At 38.3% G+C, this 14,300-nt stretch overlaps 2 protein-coding genes and 1 pseudogene across 5 annotated transcripts; 1 reads left to right on the forward strand and 2 right to left on the reverse strand.

The window, feature by feature from the left end:
• The first annotated feature begins 280 nt into the window (after positions 1–280).
• LOC125209759 (uncharacterized) lies at positions 281–2,756 on the forward strand (annotated as a pseudogene).
• Positions 2,036–5,808, reverse strand: LOC125214453 (ACT domain-containing protein ACR10-like). 4 transcript variants are annotated; one of them, XR_007175119.2, is made up of 7 exons: positions 5,302–5,427; positions 4,689–4,776; positions 4,246–4,464; positions 3,996–4,101; positions 3,239–3,848; positions 2,957–3,148; positions 2,036–2,492 (listed from the first exon to the last, which is right to left on the reverse strand). XR_007175119.2 is itself a non-coding variant. In XM_048115484.2 (5 exons), the coding sequence occupies exons 1-5, from the start codon at positions 5,453–5,455 to the stop codon at positions 3,011–3,013; spliced, it is 1,227 nt and encodes a 408-aa protein (XP_047971441.1). In that variant the 5' UTR covers positions 5,456–5,808; the 3' UTR covers positions 2,781–3,010. The 4 variants fall into 4 exon arrangements, 1 of the variants encoding a protein (XP_047971441.1); XR_007175118.2 differs by lacking the exon at positions 4,689–4,776 and having other exon boundaries at positions 5,302–5,808; XR_007175120.2 differs by lacking the exons at positions 4,689–4,776; positions 5,302–5,427 and adding an exon at positions 5,038–5,266.
• Positions 5,809–8,242: 2,434 nt separating this feature from the next.
• Positions 8,243–12,500, reverse strand: LOC125213229 (elongation factor G, chloroplastic). The gene is made up of 5 exons (XM_048113652.2): positions 12,340–12,500; positions 11,889–12,126; positions 9,897–11,314; positions 8,948–9,460; positions 8,243–8,647 (listed from the first exon to the last, which is right to left on the reverse strand). The coding sequence occupies exons 2-5, from the start codon at positions 12,121–12,123 to the stop codon at positions 8,480–8,482; spliced, it is 2,334 nt and encodes a 777-aa protein (XP_047969609.1). The 5' UTR covers positions 12,124–12,126; positions 12,340–12,500; the 3' UTR covers positions 8,243–8,479.
• Between the last annotated feature and the right edge of the window lie 1,800 nt (positions 12,501–14,300).

Raw genomic sequence — 14,300 nt, forward strand, 5'->3', positions numbered from 1 at the left:
AATTACAACAATGGATATTATTTTTAGAAGATAGTGCAGATAACAGACAGCCGGCTGCATAAAATGAGCCAAAACAATGCTTATAAATTCCCAAAAACATCACCTTAAGATTTAACAATGGCTGCCTTCAAACAAGTTTCACAAATGTCAGCTGTAACCATCCAAACACACACTTCCAAAAGGCCTTCTTGCAGACTAATTCAACTGAATCTATTGAGTATCTTTTATGGACTAGTATATAATATGTCTGTGTTAAACAGCGAATCTCGAGATCTTTTTCATGGAAGATCCGAAGACGTTGGAAGAGGGGCGTGGCAATGGAACAGCTAATGGCCATCAGGGTGAGCCCGTTGCAGAGGAGGTTCATGGAGAGAAGAGCGATGGCAATGAGCAGAAGAGCAAGACAGCCACGGAGGAGGAGCCGTTGAGGAAGGGCAAGACGAAGAGGGTTGCGACGTTGGATGCATTCAGAGGCCTGACCATAGTGGTAAGTAAACTTAAATGTAATGAAACAGTCATCGTTCGCTCTGCATGACTATTGTGGTGTTGCAAGTGTAGTTGATGATACTCGTGGATGATGCTGGAGGGGCGTATCCACGGATCGACCACTCGCCTTGGAATGGCTGCACGTTGGCTGATTTCGTGCTGCCATTTTTCCTCTTCATTGTTGGTGTGTCTATAGCCCTTGCACTCAAGGTAGGACTGACCCTTTTGAGTTTTGTCAGTTCTCGTTTTTCTTCCTGCGCTCGTCTCAGTTAGAATTCGACCTGTGACAGAGGATTTCCGAGGTCAAGTATGCAGTTAAAAAGATAATCTTGAGGACTTTGAAGCTCATTTTTTGGGGAATTCTGCTTCAAGGTAATGAAACCAAGAATGTATGTTGATGTTCTTCATGAATAACTAACAAAACTGTAAAACTTTCGTAGGAGGGTATTCCCATGCACCGTACGAACTTACTTATGGAGTCGACATGAAGAAAATCCGGTGGTGTGGCATTCTCCAGGTGACGGGCTTTTGCCTTACAAGATAGAAATATAAGGTAAGAATATATTCAAGAATCGAACTTAGCCTGATACGGTTTCTTTTTTTCGTATGCAAGCAGAGAATAGCTTTGGTGTACTTCGTTGTGGCCTTGATCGAGACTCTGACCTCCAAAGCCAGACCAAGCAGTTTGAAACCCGGCCATTTCTCGATCTTTGCTGCGTATAAATGGCAATGGTGAGCCATCTCCCTTTCATTCAAAAAATTGATTTTTCATTCACCTAATGCAGCTTTTTTTTTATCTGGTGTATCAAGGGTTGGAGGGATCGTTGCATTTACCGTATACATGATCACCACGTTCTCCCTCTATGTTCCCGACTGGAGTTTCGTGGCTTCTGAGGAGGATGGCAGATCTGAAACATACACAGTAATAAACACCAATGATTTCAGCACAACATTAACATCTACCACTTAAATGAGATTTGCATACTAAAATTTCAGGTAAAATGTGGGATGAGAGGGCATCTCGGCCCAGCCTGCAACGCAGTTGGCTACGTGGATCGACAGTTCTGGGGCGTCAATCATCTCTACACTCAACCCGTTTGGGCAAGATTAAGGGTCAGTTCAGATACTTAAAACACATTTCTCATCAATTCATGTTATTGTGTCACAACATGTGATTCTTGGCTGAATATGCAGGCCTGCACTTTTAGTTCTCCAGATTCCGGCCCCTTCCGCGAAGACGCGCCTACTTGGTGTCGTGCTCCATTTGAGCCAGAAGGGCTTCTGAGGTTTTTCCATCTCTCACTTGGTGGTTTCATTCCTACAAAAAAAGACCCATAGAAATGTCAGATTTTACCAAAAATGAACCAACACTCCCTGAATTTTTTCGTGTAGCTCGATTTCAGCCATTGTTACTGGCACTATCGGCATCCATTATGGACACGTGCTGATTCATTTTAAGGTAAGAATCCATCAGCATCAAATTCAGTAAGTCAAGAATCTAACGTAACGTTACACAATCAGGATAATGGCGAAAGACTCAAACAGTGGGTATCGATGGGAGTTTCGCTACTAATCGTAGCATGTGTTCTTCATTTCACGGATGGTATATACTTATACAGTTATACACATTCCTATCCCATTCTACCATCTAGAAAAAACACGAAAAATAAACGAAACATATTTTCTTGCAGCTATTCCCATCAACAAGCAGCTGTACAGCTTCAGCTACGTCTGCTTCACAGCCGGTGCAGCAGGCACCGTTTTCTCTGTCTTATACATAGTGGTAGCCATCTAAAAACTCAGATTCACCCGACAAGTTCTAGACGCGGCCATCTTGTAACAACAGTGTGAGTGAGTGTTTGCAGATTGATGTCTATGGACTGCGAACGCCATTCTTGTTCCTGGAGTGGATTGGGATGAACGCGATGCTGGTCTTCGTGCTGGCAGCTCAGGGGATTTTCGCAGCATTCGTGAACGGATGGTACTTCAAGAATCCAGACAGAAATCTGGTAAGAACAAGGAAACAAAGATGAGACATGCTGTTAAATTTAATTCATTTTTCGACGTTGGAAGCTCGATAATTTTGTTTTCTTTTTTTTTCCCAGGTCAAGTGGATTATGCAGCATGTTTTCGTTGATGTATGGAATTCGGAGAGAGTCGGAACAATTTTGTATGTAATATTTGCTGAAATCACATTCTGGTCAGTGGTTTCTGGCATTCTCCACAAACTAGGCATATACTGGAAACTGTAGTGTGTGTGTGTTTTCAAAGTTACAAACTTGCAAGGCAAAAACTATAATGAAGTTTCATTTTTATTTGAATATATATACTTCCAAAGTGAAAAAAAAACCATTTCCATACATTTTTGCTAAATCTAAAAGCAAAACATGGTCATAACATCATCATCTAAAGACCTCACAAACCTAAGCTTTCCTCATGTATATACATATCTAGAACAGAGAATATTTACATGTTATATCGGCTGATCCAGCGTTGAAGCTTTCAACGAGCACGAACGTTAATGTTACTCCCAGCTCATTAGCATTCTCCACACCGTCTCCTCTATCTCTTTCTTTGAAGCAGAGCCATTTTCCCCTTCGTCAAGTAGAACTCTGTAAATTTCCCACTCACGACCCCCGATGCCATGCCTTGCGATTTCAGCCTGTTTAAAGTAGCCATATTATATCAACAATGGTTCGAATAAGGATCAGAAGGGAGAATCATCGAGGTAAGAATACAAGTGAGGAAGTACCGAGAAGATAGGTCTGTTTAGCGTCTTGAGTGCAAGAGTTATGTCGTGGAACACCATGGGACGACCCTTCCCAGACAACTCGATGGGATTTGCAACGAGCAGCTCAGTGTCAGGGCCACGGTTGATCAATGCTAATCTCAGCGGACGGCTCAGCTCCACCTGAAGACGAGTGCTCAACCAATTCTGTGTGCTGGGGTCGACTATCTTCTTACCATCTACTTGCATGATGAACAAGTCGAGCTCGCACTCCGTGCTTCCTTTCCTTGTCAGGCGTCCATACGAGACCTGGATGTCGCAGTCCTTCAGAGTTCTCATCACGTCGTATAAAAGGCCTTTGTGGTCCCGGCAAACAATTTGGACTAGCGTGTGAGAGGGACTCAGCAAGTTATCCATGGTGATCGAGGGGCATTTAAAGGCGATGGGGTCGTCTTCGTTTGGATTCAGCAGCATATCCTCGGTGATTCCATACGAAAGAAACGAGGGCCCTTGAGAAGACGATGTGATTTCGGGCCCCACCCTTTCTATGCTGCAGCTGATGGCCCCATCCCCCAAAACAGCTTTTAAATGGTCACATGTGTCCTCCTTTCTCTTCGTTGTATGCAGAAGCTCTCTGATTCAAGTACAATAATTCAAGAATCTAAGTCACTCTCAATAAAATTAATGTTAAAAGTTATAAATTCAAGAAAAGTTGGGAAATTATTGCAATCTTCATAAATAGGAGAGCAAATAAATCCTACAAGACTGTAAATTTTGCAACCTCGAGTCGGTTATAAAGAAGAGGTCCATGACTTTTCCATCTGGAGTTGTTGACACTTTCACTCTCTTTATCGTAAGCTCGAGCTCACAGAGAACCCCCGTTACATCTGCCAAAGAAACTCGATGGATCAAGATATTTCAAATCCAACAATGCAGCAGAAAGTAAGTATAAAATCACATCAAGAAGAATCGCGTTCCAAAAAATTACACCAGCAGGGCAATGGAGCCAAGATTCGAAAAAAGTGAGTTACCATGCAGAAGGCCCCTTCTGTCAAAGCAACAGAACTTCAAGAGGTACACGTCCGGGGGCTTGGGGGGGCTCAGCTCGGGCCTATCGTATGAAATCCCATTAGCCAACAGAAAAGAAGGGCACACCCCCATCAATCTATTTTTCAACAAGCTCCATCGCGTGCTCGGTCTCCCCACCACCCAGAACACTATGTAGCACCATTTCCCATCGGTTGATACATCTACATTTAAATACAAATATCAGAACCAAACTCAGTCATCTCACGTCTATAAAGTAATTAAGAAATTGGGGAGAATCACTACCATAAAGCAGTCACTAACACATTGTATCATCTCAACACAAACAAACAACAGCTAAACAAGAAACAAAACAGAAAGTGTGATTTCATCAAATAACTCATGAAACCTCAACTTAGTTAAGTTGTTAGGAACCAAAATCTGTCACCTCCAATAACAATGAACCACATCATGAGCTTCAAACACATTTAGTGAGTCCGAACAGGGGTCGAACTCAACCATCGCACAGCTATGACCTAATGAAGAAATTGGAGAGAATCACAAAAGCAGCTACTAACACAATGCATCATTTTAATTATTAACATCAATCTTGAACAAATACACACAGAATTAACAAACTAAAACACACAAACAAAATGCATCTAAACAAGAAACAAACAAAGAATAGTATGAGTTCATCAAATACCTCTTGAAACCTCAACTTAGTTAAGTTAGTAGGCATCAAAATCTGTCACATCCAATAACAATGAACCAAATCATGATCTTCAAACACAGACCGATTCTAACAACAGTGAGACCAAAGAAGAGTCAAACTCAACCATCTCACAACTATGACCTAATTAACAAATTGGGGAGAAATGTATAATCCCAATTGTCAATACCAATCTTGAACAACAAACAATAGTAAACACAAACAAGCTGCATATAAACAAGAAACAAAAACAGAGTATAATCCCCCATCACACATCATCAAAAAACTCACAAAACCTCAACTTAGTCAGCAACAACAATGAACCAAATCAAGGGCTTCAACCACATACCGATTCTAACAACAGTGAGCCCAAAGAAGAGGATTATGCGGCAAAGATCACACCCTAAACCAGTCTTATCCGGACAATTCACAGTTATCACACTAGGCTCCTCTTCCCTCTCCGACTGACTGATCATCACAGCATCATCATACACTATCCCCATCCCCCTCAACCCAACTCCCCACCAATAAAAATCAAATCTTTATCACTATTAAACACAAAAAACTTGCTATTTCCGAAAATGGGAACAAGGTAGTTTCACCCCACCAATCCCCAACCACAAAATAAAGCAAGAAATCTACGCCCTTTTCACAGAGATACGAGCTGGGGGTTGATCTGTCGATGTCTTTCACACCCTTTTTGCTATATATGTATAGGCAAGAGGGGGCGAGTGGAAAAGTAGTTGTTTTCGGCGGCCAAGGAGTAAAGGGTTTTTCTTTAGATGGAAGAAATGGTGTGAATTGGCATTTGTGCTGTGAATCACGGGAATTTGCATATGTTTTGTGAATCATTGGGTGCTACTGAGGTGGAGTTTCCTTTGTCTTTTTCTTCATGATTTCGCGCCATCTTATGGTAAACAGTTTTTTTTATTTTTCTTTTGGATTTATTCACTATTGTAGCTCTTTGTTTACTAATTTATTTTTAGTAAATTTAGTCTTAAAAATGGAGTAGTAATAATATCTTCTGCTACTCCACTAACACAAAGGACGAAAAGGAAATCCCCGAGGGGTCGGGCGTGGACGAGGTCCGGCTAGCCGATCGCTAGTCCACTATTGCACGGACCAACGATTTTTTTAAATTTTTCTATGAAATTCTATATTCCCATTTCATTTTTTTCTATGTTTTTTTTTCTGAAATTCATTTCGTTATTGTTTTTTGTGTTTTTTTCTTCTCATGAGGGCTAGGACATTGACTAGGCTGTGGGAATGATATGATGATGTGGCAGAAGTAATTTTAGGTTGGGCTATTGCTAGGGGTGGCTTTCATAGTATATTCAATAAAATTCTTACACTCATTTCGGAAGCAAATATTTATTGACGGGCAGAATGAGTAATAAACTAAGCAAATTTTGCAAATTAATACTTCATCCATCCACAAAAAATAGAGCAATTTGTATATGACACGAGTTTTAATGTAGAATTGGTAAAGTAAGAGAGAAGAAGAAAAAATAAGTGATAAGTAGTGTTAGTGGAATGATGTGTAGGGTTATTATCTGTTGAAAACTTTCTATAAATGATTGTGCTCTATTTTTTGTGGACGGTCAAAAATGATAATTGTGCTCTACTTTTTGTGGACTGAAGGAATATTATTTTGGATGAAGATTTTGAATACATATGTTGTTCCGTTTAAAATGATCACTTTGAACATCATGTGATTTTAGGTATAATTTTCTAGTGTGCTAAGTTTGAAATAAAAGGGTAGTTGAATATGAAGAGTATTATTCATTAGTATTATGACATATTAGGCCAAATGAAAAACTAAATATTGAACTAGTTTAAATAGTTAATGGAAGGTGGATATGCATGACTCATAGCTAAGTCACCCCTCACAACTACACCAATTTCTTATAATTATTTTTTTGGTTACATAGTAAACTGCTTTGTGTGCCCATCAAATTCTTGGCATATATGCATAAATTTTAGTAATGAAAACAAACAATCATTAATCATGAGCCAATAATCTAAGGGCAAAAAACATTTTCATGTCACAATATTATTTTATTTTAATAGGTACATGTGTTTTGTTTGTTTTACAGCTTGATGGGGTTTTTATAATTGATTAATCTCAACATGGGATTCTTTAACCCCGTGTGATTAAAACGTAATTAGGTTGGATTTAATTAAAAGTCAAAGCACGTGATTTGATTGGTCGAAAGATTACAAGTGGGCGGCTGCAAATAACCTCTATTGGTATTGCAATTTGCAAGTCTTAATTTAAGACCCCACTTGTCATTATTTTGTTTTTGTAATATCCAAATTAAATTTGGATTCTTAGTCTTCAAATCTGCACTTTGAATTATTTGTTGGACTTTCATCATAGAAAGCATCTATTAGTACAATAATCTGATCTATTACATTAAATCCAAACATAACTCTACAAGGTTGACATGACACGATAATAACATAAATTCAACAACACACAATAATAACACAAAATGATTAAGATGTAAGGAGATATGACCCAACAACATTGTCGAGGTGGTCATGACGATGAAAGAAGGCATAAATGCGCCATATGAAAAGCAAAAACACAATCCTAACTCTCACAAAATAAAAAAGCATAAAGATTACTATTATTCTTATTAACAAGTTATTTAAACTCAACCAAAGTCCAAAACCTAACTAAAAATTATAACATGATAAAAACACAAAAATGATAAACCCCAACCCTGATTCATTAATTTTGTAGTACTTCATGTCATATTTTGTTACTGTGTCAAAAATCATCAGCTCTATGCTTATACGTGAATTTATTTGACGCAAGAGATTCATCATTATCCTAGTTGAAATCGTCATCGAAAAGAGTTACAAATGAAAGTACAACTTCAATATTAAAAACATCAAAGATCTTGTAACTTAAAAAAAAAAAAAGATATTCTAAAGAACGATGAACCGCAACTTAATTGATAAGACGTTCCTCCCTTCATCCAATAGGCCGAGGATCGAGGTAAATGGAAACACCAAAACAGAACAATATTCCAATTTCTCAATGCAAAAATTAGTGGCTGCGGTTTCCACTAACTAAACAACACACGCACACCACCACCACAACAAGAAGCAACAGGTTTCACTTTTTGAGACATCAAACACACCAACACAAACTTAAGCCATCGCCAACTATCCATGATCTCTACAATGCCACCAAAAGTAAGTGGAATAAAATGAGGTATCAAGATTAGGGGCAAGGAAATAAAAACTATTTACAAGTTGTAATAAGGAAACAGCGCAAGTATCTTCAATAATCTTCTATAATAGTTGATCTTCAATTAAAAAAACCAATGTATTTGTACATGGATACTTCGTAAACCCTCCAATGCCTTATCTAACAAAAATGTTTTGGCAACTTCAAGAATAGAACAGACAACTGAACCTTATGTTGTCACAGTAGTAATCTTGCACTCATTCCTTGCATAAAGAATCCTATTTTCCATTGTAGTCCGGTGCGGCCTACAATCTCAGAAATAGCATTATGCAGCAACTGGCTCCTCCTTCTGGGCCAGCTGGTTCTGAATATGTTGAGGGACAACATCAAATTTGGCCAACTGCATAGTGTAGGAAGCACGCCCTTTGGTCATTCCTCGAAGAGTGCTTACATACTGAAACATCTCAGCTAAAGGCACCAGGGCATCCACCACCTGAAAACATGGTTGAAAACAAGGTTAATTTTCAACTGGACCCAGTTGATCACAAAGACGCTTCAGAAGAAACTACAACTGAGATTTGTCAAAGATACATCTTAAACATTAAGGGGCAGTTTGGTAGGGTAGATGACTCATTATCTTGAAGTTATATGAACAAAATTGACCTAAAATGTGTGCTCTTATCATGTTTAGTTTATTTATCTTCCCTACCAAACTGTCCCGAAGTGGCTGAGGATTTAACTGTCCCGTCTGCAGCGATATGAGATATAGGGTACAAAACTTCATGACGCGTACCTTCAAGCCACCTGGTTTATCCCCAAAGTTGTTGATCTGACCTCGCCTTGAGTTGAGATCACCAATCACATCTCCCAAATGCTCTTCAGGCGTGACAACTTCCACCCTCATGATTGGTTCGAGCATCTGAGGTCCAGCTTTCCTTATTCCTTCCCTAAATGCTCCTCTGGCAGCCAATTGGAATGCCAAAACACTTGAATCAACATCATGGTAAGACCCATCGACTAATACTGCACGAACATCAACCACAGGGAAGCCAGCCAGCACTCCGTTCGGCATGCTTTCTTCCAACCCCTTCATCACACCTGGTATGTATTCTCTCGGCACCGCACCTCCCTTGATCTCACTCTTGAACTCGTACCCGCTACCTGCTTCTAGTGGCTCAAACCTGACAGTGATATCCGCAAATTGACCTGCACCCCCAGATTGCTTCTTGTGCACATACTTGACTTCCGTGACCTTGGAAATGCTTTCCCGATAATTGACTTGGGGCGCTCCAACATTGGCTTCAACCTTTGTGAATATATAGAGCAAAGTTAGTTGCAGGAACACTTTAAAAAAACCCAAAAGTTTACTTTGTTGTGCATGGTATGAGGATTTTAGTTGCAACTCTGGATTCAACTATTATTTAAGAAACTATGATTTAAAATTTATCCTACTCCTGAAGTATACAAATAGAATTATAGAATAGAATATTTGTTCGTGTTGCCTTATTCTTGCCCATCTCAGCTCCCACTCCTAACATTGGGTATTGCATATCTTATCACCTAATGCGACATAAGATTTTGGAAGTGAATAAGAACTGAGATTGTGTAGGAAACTCCTACAAATGATATTAAATTTGAATGAAACCACTAAGGTGAACTGGAATGCAATATGTTCCAAGCAAATATCCATATAGCAAGAAAATATTTTGTGATGAGAGGATAATTAGTTCAGAGAAGCGGACCTTATATTCCCTCTTGAGCCTGTCAACAATAATTTCAAGATGCAACTCTCCCATTCCTTCGATAACTGTTTGATTGGTTTCTTCATCACGTGAGAAGTGGAAAGAAGGATCTTCCTGAGCAAGCTTGATTAAGCCAACTGCCATCTTATCAATATCAGCTTTAGTTTTTGGCTCGATTGCAACCTTAATCACAGGATCTGGGAAATCCATCCGTTCTAAAACAACAGGCTTCTCCGGATCACACAACGTTTCTCCTGTAATGGTATCTTTTAGACCTGCGAGTGCGATAATATCTCCGGTTAAGGCTACTTTAGTGTCCTCTCTGCTGTTAGCGTGCATTTCCAGGAGTCTACCAATCCTCTCTTTCTTCCCTTTGTTTGAATTCAACACATAGGAGCCAGATTCAAGCTTCCCAGAATACACCCGAACAAATGTAAGAGACCCCACAAAAGGATCACTCATGATCTTGAAAGCTAATCCAGAAAATGGTTCATCATCACTGGCAGCCCTCTCAAGAACCAATTCTGGATCCTCGGGATCTGTCCCCTTCATTGGTGGCAAATCCACAGGAGAGGGCAAATAATCTACGACAGCATCCAGTAGAGGCTGGACACCTTTGTTCTTAAAGGCCGAGCCACATAAAACAGGAACGAAACTGCCTGAGATAGTTCCTTTCCTTATTAGCTTCTTAATGGTGGCCTCATCTGGTTCGATTCCTTCCAGGTAGTTCTCCATAGCTTCATCATCCAGCTCAACTACAGTTTCAACCATCTGAGCCCTGTACTCTTGAGCTAAATCTACAAGATCAGCTGGGATATCGACATATGCAAACTTTGCACCCAATTCCTCCCCAGACCAAACCACTGCCTGCATCTTCACGAGATCCACAACTCCTTTAAAAGTATCCTCTGCACCAATTGGGATTTGAAGCACCAGTGGTTTTGCACCCAGGTTCGACACAATCATATCTCTAGTTCTAAAGAAATTTGCTCCTAGCCGATCCATCTTATTCACAAAACATATCCTAGGAACGCCATATTTATCAGCCTGCCTCCAGACAGTTTCAGACTGAGGCTCCACACCAGCAACACTGTCAAATAAACATATTGCACCATCTAAAACCCTGAGGGCCCGCTCCACTTCCAGGGTGAAATCAACGTGGCCAGGAGTATCGATGATGTTAATCCGATGTTTGTTCCAAAAGGTAGTTGTTGCAGCAGAGGTAATAGTGATCCCTCTTTCTTGTTCTTGTTCCATCCAGTCCATAGTTGCTGTTCCCTCATGCACCTCACCGATTTTGTAGTTTCTACCAGTGTAGTACAGGACTCTTTCAGTAGTGGTGGTCTTCCCTGCATCTATGTGTGCCATGATTCCAATATTGCGGTAGTCCTTTAATGGAATCGTTCTCTTCTCCTCTCCTGAAAAGTAAATAAAAGTTATGATATTTCTCACTCACACATAATCAGTATACTAATCTTAAAAATTCATCTGCAAGTCAATAGCCCATTCATTATGATAACAAGTAGTTAACTAGGCTAATCCACTTTATGCAGGTAATTTCTAGTCTACTATAAAGAAAGAAAAGTACATATTTTAAAAAAAAAACGAATCAGATAAGATTAATCATTTACAAATTTGGTAAAGATGATAAGCATGTATTTAGGATTTTGAATGTAAAACATGAAAATCATAACTGCGTAATCACACAGCACATTTCCTTTAGGAAAATTACAGTAAAATTCATGCTGTCCCAATATAGACCATCCACTATATTCGAGTTCAGAGCATTATAACACAGTTATTCATCTTTCACTTGACATTACTGAAAAATGACCATTAGTTGATAGCAACAGAAAAGGAAAATAACTAAATACGCAATTCACGGGTAATTCACTTAACTTTTGCTGATTATGTACCTCAATTACTTAACAATCAAATAAAGCAGACTTGTATTGCAGCAGTTATACACTTCACACACACAGAGAGAGATACCTGCAGCCATGGCAATGACAGAGAAGCTCCCCCTCTTCTGGTTGTGGCGTAAAGTTGAGAGCTTTGTGGAAATAGCAACACTAGCGAGAAATGAAGAAGAAAGGGCACGAACTGCGGCAGAGGAAGTGGACCTACGACGTCGTGCGGAGTGAGATACAGGCCTAGGCGGCAGAGGCCTCCGCGAAGAGCCATTTAAGTTACAGACGGCGGAGGATGACATTTTCATCACGGCCATTATCTGTTTCCAGTGAAACACAACTGAATTAGATAATCAATTGGAGGTAGAATTTGGTGTGCTCTGAAATCAATTGCAATTAATATTAAAATAGTTGGTTAAATTAAACCGAGTCACATAAAATAACCATAACCATAAAAGCATGCTGACAAACATTTCATCGAACAAGTTGTGTGCAGTGACAGAAAACGAATGAAACTGAGGCAAACAACTAACCTGAAGCGCAGCTGGAGTTGAAGTGAATTGTGAGCTCCTTTTTTATTGATTAATTAATACTCCAACTAGATACATGTATATTGGATAATCCGAAATCAATTGGAGGGATAGAGGGATAATGCAAATTGGAGGTGGGATTTCGTGTGGTCCGAAATCAATTTCAATTCAATCCACTTCAATATTACTACTGGTTTACACTTTCTGCCACGTCACCCAGAAACCTCTACCGCAATTTCTTTTCTTTGTTTGTGTGCTCAACATGGTTTGGGATAATTATACCAGCCATACAAAATACAATACTCTATTTTATCAATGTTTTAAAACAATACAACTAAATTATTTGAAAAGAACGTGAATCCTATTTTTATATACTTTTGTCGTCCCATAAAAGATGTCACATTCACACTTGTTTGATGGCACAAGATTTTAGAAGGTTTTGTTTCATGTGCTAAGTAAGACAAAATAAACTTTCCATGTCTCGTTCAAGATGTTCGTCTTTCCTTGTTAGTCTATCTCATTCAAGATGTTCACTTTCTATATTTGGAAATAAATCTCTTTCTCCTTTCTGTTTATTAAAATATTCAATTATTTTTTCTCTCTACTTACTCCACCTAACAACTTCTTCTAAAATCTCGTGTCACTAAAAATGTTAGATATCTTGAGTGAGACGGGAGAGTAATATTTAAATTAATGTGAGAGAGAACTTTAAAAAAAATGAAAATGTGACATAGGGACAAATTAAAAAAGAAAGTGAGACATCTTTTATGGGATAAAAGGAGTATTAAGTTTTATAATAAAATGTAGGTGATAATGCGTTAGTGGAATGCGAGGTCCACTGACCAAAATGATAAAAGTGAAATGTGACAAATTTTGAACACTGACAAAAATGGAAATAAGTGATAAATTTTTAATAGCATGAGATTTTAGAAGATGTTTGTGTATTAAGGAGAGAGGAAAAATAATATATTTATATTAATGTGTGAGAAAGAACTTTTTCTAAAAGAAAATGTGATATTTTTTATGGGACAAACTAAAAGAAAATGTCACATTTATTATGAGACTAAAGGAGTATTTTTTTAATCAAAAATAATGTCTTTCCATTAATTTTTAATGTATTTCAACTCAAAATAGTAATACATCTTTATAAATATTGTTGAGAACAAAGTATATTTGATTTTTTGATGGAGAATTTCGTAGTGATACTTTTTTTTCACTTTATTTCTTCAATGGAAATTTTTAGTTCTTTCGTATTTCAGTGGTGAAGAATGATGACTTTTTTGTTAATATCTCTAACTTTTGGTTTAAAAAAATTCAAAACCAACGGCGTTAAAAAGTGTTAAATGAAATGTATTAACTTAAAATATAATAAGTAAAACATTTTGTAATGTAAACTTAAATTTACTCAAATTTTTTTATTCCAATTTGAAATATTGATAAAATACTTTGTATTTAAAGTATAATTACCCCTAAAAATGACATATTTAGCATTCCAATAAATCTTAGACATTGATTCATTTATTTTGTGCATGTTCCAGTCATATAACTTAAAAACATCAAGGACCTCGTAATTGAAAAAAAAAAGGATATTTTAAAGAATGATGAACCGCAACTTAGTTGATAAGACGTTTCTCCTTCATCTAATGGGCCAAGGATCGAGTCATCAAGGGGTAAATGGAAAACCATCAAAAAAGAAAAATATTCTAATTTCTCTCATCCATACATAACCCCCATTTAAATAAGAGAGAAGAAGATGCAGATAAGCACCGGGTACGAGCTACTGTACCGTGGGTTTATTCAATGCATAAATTAGTGGCTGCGGTTTCCACTAACTAAACAACACACGCACCATCACCACCACCACCACAACATAATAGTTTTCACTTTTTGCGACGTCAGACACACAAACAGAAACTGAGGCCATTGCCAATGATCCATGATCTCCGCATGGATTCAAAATCTCT

Source organism: Salvia hispanica, chromosome 3 (genome assembly GCF_029641045.1).
Source record: "Salvia hispanica isolate PSC_SH4W2 chromosome 3, Shi_PSC_v1, whole genome shotgun sequence".
Lineage (NCBI taxonomy): Eukaryota > Viridiplantae > Streptophyta > Magnoliopsida > Lamiales > Lamiaceae > Salvia > Salvia hispanica.

What these genes read in the sequence shown, in the direction of transcription:
- LOC125214453 (XM_048115484.2), bottom strand. Translation starts at nt 5,455, where the DNA reads ATGGGGATAGTGTATGATGATGCTGTGATGATCAGTCAGTCGGAGAGG. An exon ending in CAGAAGGGGCCTTCTGCATG is followed by an intron (nt 4,102 to 4,245) that starts GTAACTCACTTT and finishes TTTCTTTGGCAG; the next exon opens with ATGTAACGGGGGTTCTCTGT. An exon ending in TAAACAGACCTATCTTCTCG is followed by an intron (nt 3,149 to 3,238) that starts GTACTTCCTCAC and finishes TACTTTAAACAG; the next exon opens with GCTGAAATCGCAAGGCATGG.
- LOC125213229 (XM_048113652.2), bottom strand. Translation starts at nt 12,123, where the DNA reads ATGGCCGTGATGAAAATGTCATCCTCCGCCGTCTGTAACTTAAATGGC. An exon ending in GGCTCAAGAGGGAATATAAG is followed by an intron (nt 9,461 to 9,896) that starts GTCCGCTTCTCT and finishes ATATTCACAAAG; the next exon opens with GTTGAAGCCAATGTTGGAGC. An exon ending in ATAAACCAGGTGGCTTGAAG is followed by an intron (nt 8,648 to 8,947) that starts GTACGCGTCATG and finishes CCATGTTTTCAG; the next exon opens with GTGGTGGATGCCCTGGTGCC.